The 23252-nt window shown below is 39.6% G+C and overlaps 2 protein-coding genes across 3 annotated transcripts; one reads left to right on the plus strand and one right to left on the minus strand.

Moving 5' to 3' along the window:
• Window positions 1-526: 526 nt before the first annotated feature.
• Window positions 527-14218, minus strand: LOC143876751 (uncharacterized). Of its 2 annotated transcripts, none has more exons than XM_077378448.1 (2): window positions 13196-14214; window positions 527-1062 (listed from the first exon to the last, which is right to left on the minus strand). In XM_077378448.1, exons 1-2 carry the CDS (start codon window positions 14050-14052, stop codon window positions 1059-1061), a joined length of 861 nt encoding a protein of 286 aa, XP_077234563.1. In that variant the 5' UTR covers window positions 14053-14214; the 3' UTR covers window positions 527-1058. The 2 variants fall into 2 exon arrangements, with proteins under 2 accessions (XP_077234563.1, XP_077234562.1); XM_077378447.1 differs by lacking the exon at window positions 527-1062 and adding an exon at window positions 11904-12021 and having other exon boundaries at window positions 13196-14218.
• Window positions 14219-17921: 3703 nt separating this feature from the next.
• Window positions 17922-18973, plus strand: LOC143876752 (uncharacterized). The gene is made up of 4 exons (XM_077378449.1): window positions 17922-18186; window positions 18280-18355; window positions 18469-18641; window positions 18802-18973. Exons 1-4 carry the CDS (start codon window positions 18077-18079, stop codon window positions 18872-18874), a joined length of 432 nt encoding a protein of 143 aa, XP_077234564.1. The 5' UTR covers window positions 17922-18076; the 3' UTR covers window positions 18875-18973.
• Window positions 18974-23252: the final 4279 nt, after the last annotated feature.

Here is a 23252-nt window from a genome sequence, read left to right on the forward strand (position 1 = left end):
CATGTCTGCAGCTCTAAAGAGAGTTCAGCCTACGGCACTAGCCTTGATTCAAACTCTCTTTCCTTCTCAAGTGGAACATACTCTCGTCTTTACTTATCAGGTAGAAACTTATAAAAAATTAGAGGGCATTTTCGTAAAATAGTAATATAAAATCAGATTTTGGACTTTCCCCCGGGCTTTTATTGGTTGTCTGGATCCGAATGGCAATAATTTGGATCTTAGGATAGGGTTCCAAAATGTGTCCATGAACCCTGATGATGTGTCCATATCCTGTTCATCTAAGTTTGGATTCGGATGGTCCATCGGACAATCTGGGTCCGTTGACACTCCTACGTATTACTTTCTTGCTTATGTGTGTTAAATTTTGAAGAGAAGATTTTCTATTATTCTTGGATGCATTACAATCAAGCCCAATGAGTGTTTATATAGAGAACACTTAAGAAGATAAACATAGAAAGAGATACAACATGATTTGAGGAGATAATCCTAATCTAATCTTGTTACTTAATCTAGCCTTCTTCCTTAATCTACCACCTAATCAAATCAATCTAAAATCCAACCCAATCAATCTAAAATCCACCCCAATCATTCTACGATTTGATTTTATTCTCTAATATGCCCTCTCAAACATATATGGATTACAATAGATATCTCCAAAAAGAAATGTAAATTTTTTTTATGCACACTGTTACGATTGACGTTCGCCTGTTGTTGATATTGCTGAAGATGAATTACCGCCTGTTGTTGAAGAATGTGTCGCATGAAAGATGAGGCGCACAAAGCCTCAAAGAACTGAATTGGACTCAAGCCGGAATGAGCGAGTCTTTAGGCCGGTTTTGAATACCGAACCTTCTGGAAATGGGTCACAATGGACCAATGCCTCGATAGCCAAAAGGATGCCTCGATGGGCGAGAATGGGCCTCGATGGGCGAGACATCATAGGTCGGCAAGTACCAATACTCATGGAAATTGACTCTCTCAGGCACGAACCTCAAGGAATTAAGGCCCCTCAACTGAGTAGAGTGACTATTTCAGGCACGCACCTCGAAAAAAGGCCCTCAACTGAAATAGAAAATCAAAGATTGAAATAGAAGTTCAAAGATAAAAAGAATGAAAATGAAGAGAAGATAAAGTGAAGCGACAACTAGCGGCTTTTGATAGCAAATAGCAATTGTAGAACAAAAATGACATTGACAATTGTTCCGATGGAAGGAAAATGATGAGGTGGATATCAAATATTGGGGGTGATTTCACTTTGAACAAGAGGAAGGGGTGTGCAAGGAGCATGATTCATTGAAAAAAATTAGAAATAATATCATAAATGATATTCCCCCTCTATACCTATCCCGGCCCTTTGATCCCGCTTTGAAGCGGTAACCCACAACCGGTCAAATATGACCAAAACTCTCTCTCCACCAGAGAATTCCAAAGCATGCTAAAAATCGACGGCAATAGCTTATTATATAGTCTATAGCTGATTTATAAGGGCATGTTTACAAGACTACTGTTCAGGAGCATAATTGAAAATATGTAAAATTAGAGACATTATTATGAAGAACAGCCTATAAGTATTGATCCATAGTCTGGAATAGTCTTAGTGCATCCTAATAGCGGAATCTTCTAAATTTATTATTCTGTTTTAGTATGGTAACCAAAAGCTCTAAAAATTTCTTATGTTTTAGAAACATTCTAGAGCCTATATACATGCATGTACTTCCATTTTCTCAAGAGTCGAGTTTGAAGTTCTACATCACTTCTAGAAGGATGAATTACCAATTAGAGACAGAGATATGACGTAACTATCAACAGTTCTATATCACTTCTAGAAGGATAAATTACCAATGAGAGACAGAGATATGACGTAACTATCAACAGGACCCATGCTTTTCTGAAAAAATTAATCAGGGATAAAAAAGGTCTTGTCAATAAAAGCTGGACGAAAATGCCCTTTTGTTAAGCAACACGTTTTATTTTTTTACTTTTCCCTCTTCTCTCTTTTTTCCCTTTTTTTATTTTTATTTTTATTTTTCCATTTTCAACTTTGTTTTTTTACCCTATCAGTCATCTTCCTCATTGTTCAGCCACCATTATCGCTAGTAAGTCTCGAAAACTTTAACGTGAGTTCATTCCCAACTATCTCTCTGTATCTAGATTTTATTTTTCATTTATTTTAGGGTTTTGCATTTCTCCTTCTCCCTTTCAATGGCGGATGAGGAAGATGAATTGTAGGGCAGAAAGAAAAAAAAAGAGTAAAAATGAAAGAATGCAAAAAACAGGACACAAAAACGTGTTCATAAGGGACTTGATAAGCCCATTCGGAAATTGGTAACCCCATTTTGATACTAAATAGCCCAATCCCAGAGGCTTGAAAATCCCCTTCCAAAACTCCAGTACCCTCGGCCAATTTTTAAGGACTTGATAAACCCATTCGGGAATTGGTAACCCCATTTTTATACTAGATAACTCCAACCCCAGAGACTTGAAAACCCCCTTCCAAAACTCTAGTACCCTCGGCCAATTTTCATGGACTTGATAAGCCTGTTCGGAAATTGGGAACCCCATTTTTTATACTATATTTACTCATAATCCCAGAGACTTGAAAACCCCCTTCCAAAACTCCAGTACCCTTGGCCAATTTTCAAGGACTTGATAAGCCCGTTCGGAAATTGGTAGCCCCATTTTTTATACTAGATAACTCCAATACCAGAGGCATGAAAACCCCCTTCCAAAACTTCAGTATCCTTTGCCAATTTTCTGGGACGTGATAAGCCCATTCGGAAATTGGTAACTCCATTTTTTTTATACTAGATAACCCCAATACCAGAGGCTTGAAAACCCCCTTCCAAAACTCGAGTACCCTCGGCCAATTTTCTGGGACTTCATAAGCCCATTCGGAAATTGGTAACCCCATTTTTTGTACCAGATAACCTCAATCCTAGAGACTTGAAGACCTCCTTCCAAAACTCCAGTATCCTCAGCCAATTTTCAGGGACTTGATAAGCCCATTCGGATATTGGTAACCGTACTTTTGAGAGTTGCCAACCCCCTTCCAGAGAGTTATTAAAACCCTTCTGCTACAAAATCCACTGCTGATAGCAACTCTTCTAATGGCATCAAAATTTTCTTATACAACCACTTGTCTTCAAAAAAGTGAATGAGGCCATCCATGCATTATCTCTAAAACACACCCTAAAATACAAATCCCTTTAACCCTACACAAGATAAATCAGAAACAGAGAAAGATGACTAGTATGGTAAAAAAACTCAACTTTCAAGTTTTTGAGATACAAAAAGATAGATAGTAAAAATTCAACTTTCAAGTTTTCAAAACTTGCCAGCAACAATGGTGGCTGAACAAGGAGGAAGATGACTAGTGGGGTAAAAAAATCAAAAAGGTGAAAAGGAAGAGCAAAAGAAGAGGGAAGAAGGAAAAAAAACAAGGAGAAAACGTGTTGTAAATGCCAAAGGGCATTTTTGTCCAGCTCTTATTGACAAGACCTCTTTTGTCCCTCGTTGATAATTTCAAAAAAGCATGGGTCCAGCTGATAATCACGTCATTTTTCTGTCCCCCTTTGGTAATTGTTCTCTTCTAGAATGTGCTCTCTTTGAACTATTGCAGCAGCAATTTCACTGTGTTCTCAAGTTTTATTGGGTCTTCCATTGTATCAAGTTGGTATTAGAGCGAAGTTCTTGAAGGAGACAAGAATATCCACTAAGGTAATTGGGTTTACAAATAAGGAATGTCATTTTCACACTACAAGTCCATTGTTGAATTTGCAAGCATGCAGTTGTAGAGAAAAGGAGTGCATAGTTTTCCTATGACATCCTTTTTTATCATATTGTTGTTACAATAGATAGATCAAAAGATCTCGGGAGATGATATCCCCTCGGAACGGTTTTCCTAAGAATGGTTCACTGCTAGAAGATAAATTCATCCCCTTTAACATTTTTATTTGCTTTTAAAACTTAACGGATAACCTTACGGGGTTGGGGGGGGGGGGGGGGGGGGGGGGAATCATTTCCCAAGATCTGTCTATTTTATTTGTTGAGTGAACGCTACAAGCACATGAATTCAAGCTTAACCAAGATGCTCAAAAGGATCAAAAGGCCAAACCATATTCAGAGCCATCATTTCAAAGACGAGCGTTATTCCAAAAGGTCGAGGCTCACAAATCAATCTTGGACACCAAGAGAAAGAGGAAGAGGAAGAGCACAGAATATTTGAAGTATGAAAATCTAATGCTTAATGAAATTATTGCAATAAATATAGTCAATATGCTAATGAATATAGGAAAACGAAATATGATGAAAAAATCATGTTAATTGCAACAATGAAGAAAAGAATAATGAATCAAGTGCTTTGTTATTAGTTTGTAATTCTGAAGAAAATGTGAAAAATAGTACATGGTACTTAAGATACTGGATGCAAATATAATATGACAGACTAATAAGATATCTTTTCAACTCTGCCAAATTCATCAACCCTGAAGTGAAGTTTGGAAATGGAACAAGTATTCCAGTTAAAAAGAAATGGTAAGATTTTGATACAAACAAAAGATGGAAATAATAGCTATATCACCAATGTGTATCATGTTTGGCTAACGATAAATCACCAAAGCTTTGAACAACTCTCAGAAAAAAGGGTCATGATATGCACGTTAACGAAGAAACATACATTCTACGAGATGATAACAAAAGATTGATTACGAAGGTAACAATTAAGGGTGATGATGTCCATGTCAAAGATGGAACGTGCATTCTACAAGATGAGAATAAAAGGACGATTACAAAGGTAACAATGACTACAAACTGAATGCCGCCTCTACAAGTCAAATCTGATTTATTGCCCTCTTATAGTTCAATTATGAATGATGAATCTTGGTTGTGGCATTTACGATTTCAACATCCAAGTTTTAGTGATTTAAAGTTGCTGTCATCAAAGGGAATGGTTAATGGATACCATTCAAAAAATAAATAAAGGAATGGTTAACGAAAAGCCAACTATTTATCAACTAATAAGTTACATGAAGGTTGCATAGTTGGAAAGCAACATAGAAGTCCTTAGGTTAGAAAGTCATGGTTAGGCTCAAATGCTTTGGAGCTTGTGCATTCATATTTATGTGGGCCAATGGAGACACCATCACAAGCAAACATGTGCAATCTGACCTTTATTGATGACTTCAGTAGAAAAACCTTTGGTGTATTTCCTAAAAGAGAAGTTTGAAACCTTTGAAGTCTTACTACGTTTTAAAGATCTTCTAGAAAAGAAAAGTGGATATCAAACAAATTTTCTCAGGGACATATAATCGCGGAGAATGCATCAAAATAGCTTGTAGAATATAATGGTGGAGATGTCAATACACTACTAGTCATACTCGGTGAAATGAAGAAGTAATAGAGAGAAAGTGAAGAACAATTATGGGTCTTGCAAGAAATATGCTGAAGGCCAAGTCTTTGCCAAAAGCCATTCAGGCAGAGGCAATTGTTTATTTATTGAACAGGTCTCCTGTGAAAAGAGTGGGGAACAAGACACCTCAAGAAACATGGAGCAATGTTGATGTGATCCGCACAAATGTCAAGCCAGAGGTTTGTCATTTTTAGAGTATCTGGGTGCATTACTTATGAATATGTCCCAAAAGAAAAGTAAATAAAGGTTGATTAAGAGGAGGCCATCTTTATGGGATATAGCACGAGGTCAAATGGGTATAAACTCTACAATCCCATCACTAACGAAGCAATAAGCAGTAGAAATGTTATACTAGAGGAAGATCGTGCACGGGATTAAGAGAACAAAGATGGAAGCCCTAGCACAACTCTGGTTGAAGATTCATCCTCTCCCACAGGTCATGAGAAATGAAAAAAATGGGTATAAACTCAACAACCCCATCACTAAGGAAGCAATAAGCAATAGAAATGTTAGATTAGAGGAAGATCATGCATGGGATTAAGGGAGCAAAGATGGAAGAAATCAAAGCAAACTACTTGAAAAAAAAGGAATAAGATGGAAGTCCTAGCACAACTCTAGTTGAAGAAATGAATACCTTTGAAGAAATCCTAAAGTGTTTGAAGATCATTTGTCCTGTTGGGAGATTAAATAGTAGGAAATGACGATGAAAGTGATGATGATGAAGCTGACTTTGGTACGCTTGCAATTGTAACTCAATGAGATTGATGCAATGAAGGAAAGGAAATGACAAAAGGCCATGGATGAAGAAATTAAAGCAGTTGAAAATAATAACACATGGAAGCTCAATTTTCTTACAACAGGGCACAAAGGAATTCAAGACAAGTGGGTATTTGAGACAAGGCTTGGATTAGATGGTAATGGAGAAAAACATAAAGCAAGGTTAGTTGCAGAGGATAGAAGCAAAGGTACAAAATTGACTACATTAAAGTTTTTGCGCTAGTTGTTCAACTTGAAACTTTTCACATGATATTAGCCTTAGCAACAACTAATCAATGGCAATGTAAAATTTGCATTATTAAATGATTTTCTTCAAGAAGTTTATGTTGAACAATCTAAGGATTACATAAAGAAGTACCACGAAGAAAAAATCTATAAATTGAAACAGAGGCTTTATATGGGTTCAAACAGACACCACGAAGCTTTATGAATATCACTACAACTACACATGACATCATATATGGAGTAAGTTTCATCAACATGTACATGGAGGAGCCTACCTCCACTCACTTCAATTCATGTAAAAGGATTCTTCGGTACATCAAAGGAACGGAGGATCATGGAATACACTTCACCTAAAAGTAAGCTTGAACTTATTGGATATTCAGATAGTGCTTGGGCAAGAGATGTTGACAATAACAAAAGTACACTACAATATTGTTTTCATCTTGGTTGTAAGATATTCTCATGGCCCTCAAAGAAGCAACTTATGGTCACTCTCTCGACAACTGAAGCAGAGATCAACACTGCAAAAGCTCTATGATTGATTCAGGAAAAAACCCAATTGATTCCAAACCGACTAAATAACTTTCCCCACACCTCCCTCGCCACTCTACAATGGAGTAAGAGATGGCTCACAGATTCTCCAGCCTCCACACATAGGGCACAATGATTGACAATGATCATCTTCCTTCTTCTCAAGAAGTCCACCGTCTGGATCCTCCCAAGGCAAACCGCCCATCCAAAAACACCTACTCTTGGAGGGGGCTTGGATTGTCCATACTTTGGCAATTTTTGCAGACAGGGCAACCAACAAGATGGTAATAGAAAGATTGTAAAGTAAAGTCCCCCGATGAGTTCCAGATCCAAACCCTCCTGTCTTCCCCATCTTGATTTACATACCCTTCTTCGAGTGTTTCCAACAGTCGGACCATAAACGAGATTTCCCAGTTGAAGAGATTCCCTCTAAAAAGGGGTTTCCATACAACATTGCTTTCCCTCTTTTCCATGAAATCCCGCGCTACTCCATCTCTGTTCATGGTTAGATGGGATGTCCCATGGTGCATGAGGTGGGAGATTAACGTTGTCAGATTTTTTTAGAGAAAGTGCTGGGAAGAATCCTAGACCGATTTCATATCATAGGCCTCTCCTCCTGGACCCTGGGCTCATGGCTTTCCCGTTCCGATTCGAGCTTGCCTAGTTAAGGGAGCCTTCTTTGGTATTAGCGAAAAGCTTGGACTGGTTGATGTACGTTTAGGTCAAAAACTAACATTTGTCAATTCCATACTGAAAATTTGGGCCAAGGAGGTTTTCGGAGAGGTGAGTCAGAGGAAAGCATGTATCTTAAGCAACCTTGACAATTTGAGAGCTTTGGAGAAGAGAGACCGCTCTCTCCATTAGAAGCTCGTGAGAAGGTCATCCTTAGAGAAGAATATTACCTCATCATTCAACAGGAAGAGCTGAAGTAGAAACAGAGGAATTGAGCCAAATGACTCGAGGAGGAAGACAAGAATGCGCCTTACTTTGACAGTATTACTAGTTCAAGAAGTGATGTAGAACATTAGTAGTGCATTTCCAATTCCCTTAGGATACTAGGATTAGTAACAACTTTCTTTTTTTCACTATGATTAGTATCTTGTTTTTTTCTTCTTAAGTCGGTAGGAAGTTTTACTTTTATAGCGTTAGTTTCTTGTTTTGTTGGTCTCTTAAGTCAGAAAGAGATTTTGTTGATTTAGTAGGATTTAGTTTCTTTCTTCATTTTTTTCTAAAAAATCAGATGAGGGAGACCAATAACCACTCTCGGGGGAGACTGATTTTGGAGACCATAAGGGGCGACTGGTTTTGCACCAAATGTGGATACTATAATTTCAGATGGCGGAGGAACTTTCGATGTTGCAAGTATGGGCGAAAAAAAAGTATATCAAGGCAGTCCTTATCGTCAGAAGATCATATCCCCAAATCATCAGATGAGGGGATTGAGGGGGTTTGGCCTGATTCTGGAGACATATCACTGGGTTGGAGGAAGGAATCCCAACTTTAACTATACCAGGGAAGGAGGTGGAAGCTCGCAGACATCTTTTAAAATCCTGCCTAGTTGGAAGGATAAAATGAAAAAATTGGAACCTTGTTGATATATGGAATCGGGCTAAAAACCTACAGAAAATTCCGTCCCTAGCTAAGCCGGGCATTCTTGGACCTAATGAGGTTCTCTTTATGTTTGAAAGTGAGGATATGGCGTCAAGGATTTTGAATTTGAAAGGAAAGGCACACGGCACCTTTCTCCATTCTCTACTAGCGTGGAACCCGGAACATAGACAAGAGGAAAGGGCAGTTTGGGTCAACTTCATCAGGATCCCCCTTCACGTATGGGCAACCTCGACAGTAGAGGCATTGGGCAGTTTTTCTGGAAACGTCCTGGAAGTAAGAATGGAAGGAAGCCATGGTCAATGTATGACCTTTGAATTGGCACATATTCTCACTTCTAACTGGCACCTAATCAAACCTTTTGTTCATATCTGGATACATAATATCTGTTTCAAAATAGGAATAGAAATCCAAGCTCCTTTGCCTCCAAATTGATGAAGAATACAAAAGCCTATCTATAATCCTAAGGAATCTCCGGCCAAGGTCTTCTCTTCCTTGGCGGATCACCCCTTGGAGCTTCGCCTGGGAATCTTTAACCGAACGCCGGCCGTTCTTAATGATTTTGGGGTCGCTCCATCAGGTCAGTGGAGGCGAACCCTGGCCCAGAATTCAATCAGCGGCGGGGATCTCGGCCAACATAGTGCTGGTGGACCTTCCGCAATCCATCCGGCCCGCTCTGATGTGTCATCCCCATGTGATTTGCACAGGCAGTATTAAAATTTCAAATTCCTCAACCTATTTGGAAATTGGAACGGGTCTTCCAAGGTTATTCCATTAGAAAAAGGTTGTCTTCCGGGTGATGTTCACCCGTCATTTTCAAAATCTCTGCAGAAAGTTACTTCCCGAATGAAAGTGGACACTATACCAAAGGAACCCGTTTCGCTTCCAACAGGTGAGTCTGGTGCGCAGAAGGGTCAATATGGCAGAAGAAATTATGGTCTCGAATCTCGGCTCATCTAAGTTCTGTAAATTCAATCTCAAACACAAAAGCAGATAAGGTGCTTGGCACCCTTATGAGTGGTATTTTTAGGCATAATCTGGCCCCAATTACAACTCGTGGAGCATTCAAGAGGTGTAAACTCTTGCAACAAATATTTGGCCAACAAGCCTGGAGGAGAATTCTAAACTCTCCTCCTTTAATTCAGCCCTAGGGTAATAGGTGTAATTTGAAAAATGGCGCTCCTTCAGGACGAAAATCATATGGAATTAGCAGTATTTTGATTTTGTATGGGGAAGCATTCTTCTTGGATTGAACTAAGTGCATAGCGACAGCTGGTTTTGTCACTGCCAACATTAAATGGAAGGCGACAGTTTCCTCGATAATGAGACCCTCTCGTCTACCTCTGTTAGGAAGAAACCTAGGGTAGTATTATTTGTTTCACACGTCATGCATAAATTGTGGGGCCCATTTATTGGCAGTTATGGGCGGTACCGTATACAAAGTAGTCTTTTGGGGTTTCAAAGTAAGAGTAGAGGAATCACACCAGCAAGGTTTGAAAAATGGAGTCAAGCCTATCCACCACCCTGGAAGTTCGCACTTCAAAAGATGAAGGATGGATACTATTGATTGCTCATTGTGGATTGAGAATCTGAAAATGATTAAACTCTGGAGGTATGATGAAACCAAAGCCTCAACTGAATCACCCACTCTTAGAGAGATTGCCAAATGCATTATCAAAAGACAATGTCGCAAATTCAAGGAAGATTATATGCAAAATGTTGAGGAGCTTTTTCCATTGACAGGCACTCGCAATCCTAAGGAAATTTGTTAGCCGGTTTACAAACTTCCGTTCTTTAAGACCTGTTTGGAGGATGAGAAAATGGACCGTCGACTCAGTTGGGAGGCAAACCGTCTTTTGGGTATTAGAAAGCTAGAAGAACTTATTGCTGTTAAATCGGACCAGATGGAGGAAGTTCTTGTCTCTGAGTTTGCCATTGTTTTCTTTTCCAAGGAGAAGGAATTGGAAACCGTGGTGGACTTTCTATTGAAGGAACTTAGAAAGTGTTTATAGAAAAGGGAGTGTTTTGAGTCAGTGTAGATATAGTTAGGCTTGGGGATCCAATCTCTTTTTGAAGCTTGGGTGTTTTGAATAAATAAGGAGAAGAAAAGTCTCTGATGAAGGGGATATTAATTAGGTGTTGTGGATGCAATGTTTTGAAGGTTTTCGGTTCAATCTCTACAGGTTTTTCAAGATCATTGAAGGAGATCGCACAAGAGGAAGTTTTATTTTAAGGAAGGGCTTTCAAGATCTTCATCGAAGATCGCAAAGGTTTTAGTAGTTTTAACAGGGTTTCTTTAAGATTATCTTCTAGGAAGATAGCAGAACTTAAACTTTAGTTTTTGTTTTGCATGGTGAATTAGAGGGGAAAATAAAAGGGGGGAAAGCTGGATCTTTCTGTTAGGGCCCTGGAGTTATCTCCTAGGCCCTCATACGACGTAATTTCATGGAGGACTCCTGGTTCCCTCTCTTATGTAATTCTCGTATGATCTATCAATATATTTTGTCATCTTTCAAAAAATAAGTTTCTTTTTCTTCAATAAATATGAGAGCTTGTATGTGAAAGAGATGATTATTGGAATATTACTATGATATGGCTGACACTTTGAATTTATTCTTGACACACGTGTCGTGTCCGACAGGACACTCGTGTCCACACATGTCGACACTCTTTCGACACTTCTAAATGTCTGCTAGAAGTGTATGTAACTTTAAAAGTACATATCTGTATGGGCGTGCCACTATTTCTAGATTTTTAGGGGTTGCCATGTCAGACACCTCATATCCACATCGTAACTCGGCACACAAATTTATATCAACAAATAAAGATTATATATACTTTCAATTTTAGCCGTGTCCCCGTATCTAAATTTTGGGAGTTCGCCGTGTCCAACACTCGTGTCCGTGTCCACAAGTCATAGGAATATTATCAAAGTCTCCTTCTCTCTTTATCTCTCTATATCTCTTCTTCCCTCTCTCTTTTTCTAAAGGATTCTAGGATTTTTCTTCTTCCCTAGTGGGTTTTAGGGCATATTTTCAGATCGTACGCTTCGGTTATGGTCTCCGTTTCATCCACCGCGTTAGTTGGTATCACAGCAAGGCTTCTCCGAACCCACTTGCATCAATAATCAGTTCTTGCCGGAAGTTCAGTTTCCTTTATCTTTACCCAAGTACTTCATCATCACCCTTAGAAGTAGACTTCCTACTACTTCAAGCTCCAACTCATCTTTCCACACCACTCCCCCTCCCCAAAAAAAAAAAAAAAAGAAAGAAAGAAAACCTTTTTTTCCACCGTTTCTTCATCTTTAGCAGCCCACAGTTTTCTAAATAGTAGGCTTTTTTTTCACCCCTGATGTAGCCAACTCCTGATTTTAGCAGCACTTGTCTCCTTTTCTTTGCTCCGATCGGTTTACATCATAAATTTTGCCCCAATTGCGTGCTTCCTTCCTACATCCTCCCATCAGAGCAAGAACACTGAAAATGTCTCAATTTGTATCCAAGGAAGAGAGCAAAAGAAACAAGGCATTAACAAAAAACCATTAATAGTCGGCAATAACATATACGATAGCATATCACAATAGATTTCCCTTTGTCCAGCACCTCAAAATACTTTCTCAACCAAGATGCACCAACATCTCAGCGACAACGCGACCAAACAATCCAAGTCACTCTGAATATTACTTTGGCACCAAAAGAGGCACCAACCTAACATTTCTTGGTTAATCAAGGTCAGGATAGAAAATTTTCCTTTATTAACCCCAAACAAGCAACGAACTGCAAAAGTGGAAAAGGCAAAGGGTTCTGCTTTCCAGACATCAGAGCTCTCACATTTATATCAGGTCGGTCACACTCGCGTGACTAAACTAAAAGCATTTGTCGTCCAATACAAACCAATATCCATTTGCCTTGAACAACACGTTGTGCAAAACACATACAGCAACATACATGATTTTTTCATATCATTTATCTGGAAAAACATTACATTTCAGACAATATGTATTGCACTGGATGACATTTTACTCCTAGTTACATAATATGACTATGACATTGGTGAGTGAGTCTAACAGAATGAATTGGAATGAAACATGAAATATTATTAAACCAGAAAACTTAAAGACCCTCCACGTCCACCATGATGAGTAATGACCAGTGTTCCTCGTTAACGACCCTAAAGTGTCACCAGGCAACTCTTCACTGTTTTCCAACAATATATACAAATACCAATACTAATTGTATTGAAAAGAACCATTCATAATAGAGTCTAAGCACCTTCTCATTTTCTACCAGTGCCCCTCATATATGTCATCAGCAATTGCTAATTTTTTTAATGGACTCCAAAGGAATGAATTCCATGATGTACATGGTTATATGCATTCAGTAGCCAACACAATACCATCAGCAATATCACCAATGTTTGTAGAAACTAAATCCAGAAACAGATGTACACTATGCATATAACGATGAAAGAAAATTGAAACAACCTGTCTATTAGGAAATTTACAAAGCCTAAGAACAAAAATAAAATGAAATAAAATAAAATAAAAATGCTATAAGCAAATGAAATTAAAAAAAAAAAAAAAAAAAAAACTGAGTTCGAATCCTTTCTACAAGAGACACTTATTGGTGAATAGCATGCTCAAGAACCAACCTCAAACGACGAGCCAATACATCCAATTCAGCAACTCGCTGCTCTCTCCACCTCTTTGTCAGATCCACCTGTCCAGTACCAGATGCCTTATGATCGGGGTAAAGCAGGCCACGGCGGATCAGAACCGTCCGAACCTCTTTTAGAGAGTCATCAAACACGTCCATGACCGCCCTGGCCGCATCACGCCCAATCACACCACTCCTCGGCAATGATTCTTCCCGGCCAAGATCAGAACCAAGATTATTCAAATCCTGATCTCGATCAAGAGCAGGTGGAGGAGGAGGAGGAGATGGTGAAGGAGGAGGCGGAGAAACCCTAACCCTAGATGGTTTTTTCTTGGTGTGAGGGGTGAAAGGCGAAGAGGCGGCAAAGGAAGGGTGCCATAACTGCTTGGAAAGATGAAAGAGAGCGCGATCGTGAGGGGTGAGGAGGGCAGAGTCAAGGCCGCGGGAGAGACGAGCGGCTAAAACCCTAAATTTCTTACGAAGGCGGCGGAGCTTCTCGGAGAGCTGAGATTTGGTATAGGGTTGAGACATGGACTGGGAAAATCGTTCGTAAAAGTGAATGAGATCGCGAGGGAATACAAGGCCATCGGCAGAGGAATCTAAGAGGCCTTGGAGGAATCGGATCTCGTCGGATTCAGTCCAGATCCGGTGATATTTGAAGGGAGGGGGTTTGAGATCATCCTCGGCGAGATCTTGATCTTCTTCGTCGTCGTAATCAACGGGGAGATCTTCGTCCACGTCGGCAGGATCTTCGATTTTGGGGATGAGATTGTGAGGGGTTTCAGGGGTTTTGCGTTTGATGGGGAGTTTGCGAGCGGCGGTTTTGAGGGGGATTGCGTTGGGGTTGGACATAGTGAAAGAGGGCCGGGGGGGGTTGGGTCGAAGGGACGAACCTCAAGGTATCTGTGGTTTAGAGGTGGGATCCGAACGCAGAGAGGGAGAGAGGAACAGGGGTGGGTTCGGGTTTAGGTTTTTTTAAACGGTGGGTGGAATCAATCACGGATCTTCCGTGAAAGCCCTCGTGGTTAATTAGACTGTGATACAGGGGAGAGGACGTGTCCTGGTTAGATACTTTGTACGAGATAGAGATTGTCGTGGGGTGAATGACTAGAATCTGTGTGTCCTGTAATTGGGTCTAGTTCGTGGGGGAAGGCCAAACAAGCATGTGGGCTCCCGGCTAGGGTTTAATTCTAGAGAAATTATATGATGCCCGACCGTCAAAGCAACAAGGGCTGGATCACCTGGGCCTTGATTTTTCATTTGGTCAAAACACCTCCTTTTTTTTAGTGTTTTAACCAGATGAAAAATCAAGGGCTAGCCCTTGTGATTTTCATGGTCGGGCATCATATAATTTGATCTAGGTAATTTATTTGTGCAGATTTTAGGTGTTTTATTGTCTGACACCATTGAATTTATTTCCCAAAATCATTTTTTTCAATTTTAACGGAAAAATGTATTCCTATAAGTAGTTGGATTTATTTTGGGAGATGATATATCCCCCCGCCCCCGAGACGGATAAAATGAGAATGGTTCTCTGCTTGATGATAAATTCACCCGCTTTAGCATTTTTCTCCGCCTTCAAAACTTCAGGAATAACGTTAGGGGGCGGGGGATATCATTTCCCTTTATTTTCCATCATATTTCTTACATCTTGTGCATAGCATGGGTGGGGACCCCCATTTGACCCCTCATATGTGGTGGCGGGTCCCACCCTCTCTACCCAAACTCGTGCATAAGGTGTGGATGTCGTGGGGCCACATGTCACACGTTTTGATGGGTGTGGAGTCCACCACTTTACACCTCAGAGAGTTTGATGGGGTGAACCACCATCTCCACCTATGCAAAGGGTAGGACACCCCATTTTACGCCTCATTTTTATGGTATAGGGCCCCACCACGTCTAGCCAAACACATGCACAGGGTGAGGCCACCATTTTGCACCTCATGTTTTCATGGGGGGGAGCACACCATTTTATACCCATGCATTGCATGGACCAGGAATAGTAGTTTGTGTATAAGGTTATTAATCATTATTGACCAGGAATAATAGTTTGTTTATAAGGTTATTATTAATCATTATTCAATAATTAATTTACCCATAAAAAAGGTTATGATTAATCATCATTTGCATACAAATTCTTAAAATGATCGGTGGATGTTGATGAGAACATGTGTGCCAGACCAAAGTGATATGGTCATTGATCTAATGGAAAAGCAAAATTCATTCATGTTAAAGTATAAAAGATTAAAAACGCCTTTCTCCAACAGCTTAAGCTTTTGGAATAACTAGTAGTTTCACAAGGTATCAGAGCAAAAGTCCTGAGTTCAGGCCTCTCCGATAGCAAAATTCCGCATGCAATGGCCAAATCAAAAAGAGAGGCCGCATGTACCACGTGTAGGCCAACCCAATAAAGAGGAGCCATATGTGAGGTGGGGTGTTAAAGTGTAAAAGATTAAAAACACCTTTCTCGAACTAGATCTGCTTCATGTTAGGCCCTAGGGAGGACTACGCTCTGCAGGTGGGCTTGGCCACCAGTTAAAGGGTCAAACGAAAACCATTCGTACTCTTGGCTTCCGTGAGGTGCAGCTCCCTCTCAAGCTTTTGGAGTAATTGGTAGTTTCACAACCCTGCCTTGATCAAATGATTCTATCTAGCCCGTTTTCCCATCAAGCTTTGTTTGGGTTTCGACAAGAAAAGCTCAATAGTTGTTTTATAAGCACTAGTTTATAAATGGGATGCATGATGCGGAGGGGACCAAGATCATGTGGGTATCCATCATGATGCTCTATAAGATCAATGTCCTTGATTGTGCATACATATCCTCTTGCGAGGCCTAAAAGTTGGTTGTTAGGTTTGACTTGAAAATAATATTAACTTAAACAATAACCTTACTTCAAAATAAGCTCCTATCTTGGTTGTGCTAAACGAGGCCTTAACTATCTATCCAAGAGGAGTCATAGAGTAGGTGTTCTCGTTGCAACACAATGAGACACAGCCACTATTAAATTGAGATTTGCATCTATTTAGTTGCTTCTCTACACTCTCTAAATTCATTTGGTTTGGGCACGTTTTTTCATTTCCTGTACATGTTTGAAGGGTAGCCAATGGAACCCCGCGCGTTTGGATTGTTGGAATTAGGCATTGGAATTGGAATGCTATTCTGATTCTGCCCATTCCAGCATTTAGTTCAAAAAATGAACAAAATTGTGAGGGAAATAGTATTAGGACGGAATGAAATGGGAAATATTGATGAAATTTGTTTCAATCTGTTTCCCACCCCCAAAGGTTAAATTTATTTTTGTATTCCATTTCCAAGGGAATTATAATGGGAATCAGATTACGATGCAGATCCTTATTTCAACAATCCAAACACAGCCTCAATGTTCCTCCATGCATGACACTGATATGTACCTACCGGGGCACTGTCTTCACCAATATTGTTTTATAATACTTCATTGTTTGAAATTTTTAAGGGAAGCAATATATGCGTCCATTTTTATTTTTTTTAACCGAGGACACCCAGCTCTAGTGTATCTATGATTGCAAAGGGGCAGATGTAGGGAAGGATTCAACAGGCCTGACTACCACATACACTGGAGCTGGCTGTCCATGTAAAGAAAAGGGGCGAATTTATCATTTCACAATAGATATCACCGGGCTATATTGTTTTTTTCCGAAAAATTTCAGTCATTATATTTTGGCTACTAATATTTGCACTACCATGTTTTGATAACGCCCTTTTAATAACAAAATACCCTAGTTTTCTTTCTTTCTTTCTTTTTCATTTGTTAGGTAGCTTGGATCGAACCCATGCCTCTCCATTGCCTCTCCATTGACAACAAAATGAATCACATTTCGCTGTTGAGGAATTAAAAAAGGGAAAAATACACTTAGACCTCCTGTGGTTTATGACACATTCAACTTAACCCCTAATGTTTAAAAAGTTACAAGTAGACCCCCAGTGGTTTCAATTTGTGTAAGGTAGACCCCATCAGTTGACGGTTCGTCAACAGATTGAAGGGTTAGAATGATCTTATGGAGCTGATTTTTTTGGCACACCCTATCTATGTCAGGACCCATCAAATGAATGCTTTGGATCATCCAAATAATGTGGGCCCACTGTGTTTTTGGTAGTGTTTGGATTCGGGTATGGAGTTTGGAGGGGTGTATGGAGTTCATTAGCATTGATAGTGTTTCAAAAGAAGGAGCCCACCTTAGACAAATTGAAACCATAGGGGGTCTACTTGCAACTTTTTAAACATTAGGGGTTTAGTTGAATGTGTCAGAAACCACAAGGGGGTCTAAGTGTATTTTTCCCCAAAAAAAAGGAAAAAAAGACCAGTTTTTACACGCAGACCGACGACCCTAGAGAAGTTTCCATTCGTTACTTTATGTCTACCGGTAAGACTGAAGGGAATTTAGGTCAAACTCGGCGAGCTTTCAAACAAAACAAAGTGAGTCGTGCCATTATCAAAGCAAGTGACTGCGGATATAAGCCCCTAAAGAAAAAGTCTCCATAAAACAACGTTACAAACGTATTGGATTCAAAGGCAGCGAAAATCTTTGGAATCGTTGCTTTTTCTTATTTCATCTTGTCAGGGTTTTCACTTTTCACATGGGAAGCGATATAATTTATTTCCCTTCCCTTTCACATTAGCTATCACGATTCACGATGGAATTTATTAAACATATAGAAGGGGTGTCATTAACAAAAAAAAAAGGGTGGAGAGAAGAATGTACGCACATCATCTCCCAAAAGAAAGACGTTAAAACCATTATTATAAAAAGAAGGAGAAGGAACACGAAACCTTTATTACAGAAAGACTACAGAAACAACCATCCAATCAGATCTACGAAGAGAAGAGAAGAGAAGAGAATGGCAAACGTAGAATTGCACAGAGAATTCGGAGCGGTGGTGTTGGTACTCGTCTTGTATGTTATTCTCAACACCTGGATGCTCATCCAAGTCTACCTCGCCAGGAAAAAGTAAATATCCTATTCCCATTCTTCCTTTTATTTTTCTCCTTATGAATGACCAACACTAATTATTTTTTTGCTTCATTTGGAATTGAATTTCAGGTATAACGTCCCTTATCCGACCCTCTACGCCATAGAATCTGAACACCCAGAGGCCAAAGTCTTCAACTGCGTCCAGGTTCCGCCTTGATAAAACTCAATATATATCTCTTCTGCTCTCTTTATGTGTCTTTTTTTTTGTGCAATGATTTGATTCGAGATGGGGATTTTCTGTTCTTGGGTTTTTTGCAGAGAGGGCATCAGAACTCGCTAGAGATGATGCCTATTTTCTTCGTGCTTCTGTTGTTGGGAGGTGTCCAGCACCCTTGGATTTCTGTGGGATTTGGGCTCTTTTATGTCGTGACTCGATTTTTCTATTTCACGGGATACTCCACAGGCAACCCCGATAATAGGTTGCAGATCGGGTAAGAGTCTAAGTGAACTCATCCCTTCGTTTATTTATTGATTTATTTCTCTCGATTCAGGTTGAAATTAGACTTGGTTTTCTAATTGGATTCATCTCTTTTTGTTTCTTTGTGATGTTCTTCTCTCCTTATGAGGTTTTGTATGTGTTTTGCTTTCCAGGGAATGGAATCTTTTGGCTTTGTTGGGGCATCTGGCGTTAACGATTTCCTTCGGCATCCATGTTCTCACTTGAAGAAAGGATCTGTTTCTTTGTTTGACTGGGAAATGTGTATTCAGATTTTGGATTTGCTATTTCATATTTTCATTACCTTAAATAAAAGACGTTCAATCATGCGTACCTTTTTTTTTTATAGTTCTTCAAGCATCGATCCATTTTTTAGAAGCAGGTGTGGTGAATTTTTTGTTACATAATTGGTGGAAGTAGACCAAAGTGCATGTATAACATGTAAAAGCCAAAGCACATTAAATGCACTTTGGTGACATTCCACCAATGGGGGCGCCCTTTCATGTGGTTTTTACAAGGGGCCCCTTAGTTTAGCATTCCTCCTGAGTTTAATAGTGTTAACGAGAACTTTTGATTTGTGATTGGAAGTCCCACTCCCACTGTTTCAATAAATAGAAGCAGACTAATTCATGCGGGTTGTGTGAACAACTATGGTGCTCATGGTTTTAAATTTCGGCCGAACTTTCGGATTTCGGTGGGGGCCGAATTTCGCCCTTTACCAAAATTTTGACCGAAATTCCAAAATTTTGATCCGAAATTTCGATTTAATGTTTTTTTTTTTAAAAAAAATTGTTACTAAATTAATTTCGGAATTTCGGTCTGAAATTTCGAACTGAAATACCAAATTTCGGATTTCAGTGGGGTTCGAAATTGGTACCGAGACCGAAATTTAAAACCTTGATGGTGCCAATATCATTTTACGAGGATCTTATCAATATTAGGAGCTTATTTTTAGGAATTAAAAGAGCAAATGAGAAAATACCAAGAATTGTATTTTCTCATATATGTAAGACTGTGCCTTTTAAAGTTTAAACGACCACGTCTATAATCTTTCTTCTAGACTATATCTACCACTCCAGTGTAAACGTTTGTAGTTATGCATTATCCAACAAAATTAGCATAGAATAAAAAGGTGCTACTATTAGAAACGAAGTGATATGTCCGCCCTTGTTTTTTCCTTGGCCAACCCACATCTAGTGTCTTTATGAATAATGACCAGTCTACTAATTACTAACTTACTGCAGTGAAAAGAAGTGACTTGTGCCAAGTTGATAGAGTAAAAAGAGGTAGGGGCAGACCGAAAGCAACTTGGCTAGAAACAGTGAGGAAAGACTTGAGGGCTAGGAACATAACAGGGAATATGACCTTGGATATGATAGAATGGAAGAAAATGATCCATCTAGACGAACTCAACTAGTGTCAGGATTAGACTTAGTCGATTTGAACTGGGTAGATCCTTTCACCTTCTTCTTAAAATTTTTCTAAAGGATTCATTAGCCTACCCCAACTAGTTTGGGACAAAGGCTTAGTTGAGTTGAGCTACTAGTTACTAACTTATTACACGACAAGGATGTGGCCAGGGAAGAAAAGGGCGCTAATACGTCATTTCCCATATCGGAATAAGAGGGACGAGCGGCATCTCAGTATCTTCAATTCTCTTATAATTCATAATTGGTCATTGTGGACCCCGATCCGAGAGAGAGGCGGGGAACGGGCCCCACACTAAGTCTCAGGATCATCCACGTGAATGGAGAGCTCTACCAAGGAACTCTCGAAAGAAGTGCCCCTCACAGCATGAGTGGCGATACAAAAGGTGAGATACCTCTCGATTCGGGGACTAGCCCAGATTCGAGGCGTACCTTAAACAAAGAAGAGTCGCCATCCAAGGAAAAAGGCAAATGGGCCTTGGATCCCATGCTATGCTCTGTTGCAACGGATAACCAGAGATATAAAATAAGGTTCGTGCCTGGTTACGAATTCGGAAGGTCTAAAGAGCACCTCATCCGCCCAAGTGCAAACACCTGGTCTCTTATGCCATTTACTTAATAATTTTGAAGAGCTTTGGGGGAAAATCATATGACATGGGAATGAATATCTCCGAGAAGACGTCTATCTAATCATGCATGTCTCGGAGATGAAATCAAAGGCATACAAGATAAAATAAAAGAAACATGTGTCACCTAAGCATAGCTAGGTTATAAGTGACATGCCTAATGGGTGTCTAAGTTCTGATGAACAAACACATGCACGACACACCAAAAAGTATAAGGTCTGCGCAATAAAGTAAGAAAACACTGCAAAACATAGAAAAATGACTCGATACTATACAACCCTAAGACTCTAATCTATACCTAGGCCCGAGTCTTTAGATGATCTGATGTTCATCCAAAGAAGCCTACGTATCCCCGCCTCCACGAGAATCAAGGCAACGTAGTTCTTCGCACCTATTCTAAGCTATGATGCCTAAGACATCTAGACCTCTATCCTAGACTCGATCTAAAAGACCGGACTAGTTCTTAAAGCTTCTTGTGTGATTATTTAAATTCCAATGGATTGTAGATTTTAGGACACCCTATATGCCCTAACTAAATGCAGGTTAGTCCTAAGCTAATGCAGGTGATTCATATAATCTAAGTGTAGCTAGGCTGTACGCCCTAAGGGAAACAATGGGATCACTAGCGTATCCAAGACTTAATCATCAGTCGGCGATATGAATCGCCAACTGACTAGACGGAGGCGCTCCTATAACTCTAGGACAAACTCCTAACTCTAACACAAACACAAACAAACCACACAACACATCAAAGACAAACTCAAAACTCTAAAACTCTTTATCTAGGACAAACTCCTAACTCTAGAGGAAGATCTTGTTGAAAACAAGGTTTTGAAGATTTTTGGTATTTTTTCTTAAAATGGGTAAATGATTTATTTACAAAGGTTTGGCTGGACCTGAGATAAGAATCTCAAGCTGCACTACGTACCTCGTGGAAGAGGATCAAGCCAACGTAGTTCGAAATAGATTTCCTAACTACTCCTAATGACTCAAGATTTTTGAGATTTTTGGTTTTTTAGATGTTTTTATTGTTATTAAGTATTTTTGACTCAAAGGGAACAAATCCTATCATCATAAGGGGAGGACAGACTCCCGAATATCCCGCAAAGGTTGGACAGCATCTTATACTTTGCGGGGGAAAAGAACAGAAACACAACTCTGCAAGGGTTGGACAGCATCCTATACCTTGCGAGAGTGGATAGAAAAACACATGATTTGATAAGAGGTAGAATAGAATCCTAACCCCTATGATGATAGAATTTGATTCCTGAACAAGAGGATTGACTCTCTAGATTAAAGACGGATTCTTATGCTAATGGACTAATCAAACTAAGATAAAGCTCAACAAGTAATAAGGAAAGACCTTGTGCATATTTAGCAAAGGTAAAACATCCAGCCGGGCCGGACAGCTACCTAGCCTTAGGGTGCAACAAATGTGCAACCAGATACCCATATAGGATAGGGGTATGAAGCCAAGCCGAGTAGGATGTTCTCCCAAAACCAAATGATACACAAAGAGGAGGATGCTAATAGAATGAGACTGGGCAAGTCTCCTAGACATATAGGTAGGATAGAGAAAAAAAAATGCGAACAAGGAAAAAAGGACCTTGTGCATATTTGGTTTAAGTAAAACACCCAGCCGGGCCGGACAGCTACCTAGCCCTAGGGTGCAACAAATGTGCAACCAGATACCCATATAGGATAGGGGTATGAAGCCAAGCCGAGTAGGGTGTTCTCCCAAAACCAAACGACGCACAAAGAGGAGGGTTAGTAAGAGAATGAGACTAGGCGAGTCTCCTATATACAAAGGAGAGGTATGCAACTTGGACTGAGCAAGTCCCCTAAGGATGGACTCACTAATGAGACAAAGCTTGTCTCTAAAGGATACAACTTTCTCTGTCTGAGACATAGCCTGTCTCCCTAAATTGAGGCTTTAAATGACAAAATTTAAGGGTATCTCAAAAGACTGGGCATGTCTTAAAAACAAACGAGGGAAGGGCTACTCGGACTAAGAGAGTCCCCTAAGGATGGGCTTAGGCTAGTGCCTTCATCGCCCTACAAAAAAAAAGGGATTCTAATATCTAAAGAGAATTAACAGCAATCCATAAGACTGTGTTAGTCTATCAAAGATAGAAGAAAAAAACTGCCAGATAATTGCAAATTTCACTCTATTTTTATAAAAATAAATCAAGTGCTAAGCAAAGAAGAATTTTCAATAAGAAAACAATACACAATCTAAAGCAAACATCATTAATTAGTCCAGACCAGCCGCTGGATAGCCTAATAAAGTAAAATAAAACAATATCAAACACTTCTAAACCAACCACAAACCCCAATACGGGGACTCCAATGAAATCAGATGATGCCAAAGTAATCATCTGATATCATATACACATGATAATATTTCTAATCCCGCCTTGAGATCAGACAGTACTCATGTCGATAATATCGAATAGAGTAGTCATCTGATCTCCTTCTTCCTATTAAACAATTTATTTAAATAAAATAAGGCAGCAAGTAGTAAACTAATCAGTGGACAGCAATTATGTGCTA

This window comes from Tasmannia lanceolata, unplaced genomic scaffold (assembly GCF_043159265.1).
Source record: "Tasmannia lanceolata isolate RefF3 unplaced genomic scaffold, GAP_Taslan_0.1 ptg000005l, whole genome shotgun sequence".
Lineage (NCBI taxonomy): Eukaryota > Viridiplantae > Streptophyta > Magnoliopsida > Canellales > Winteraceae > Tasmannia > Tasmannia lanceolata.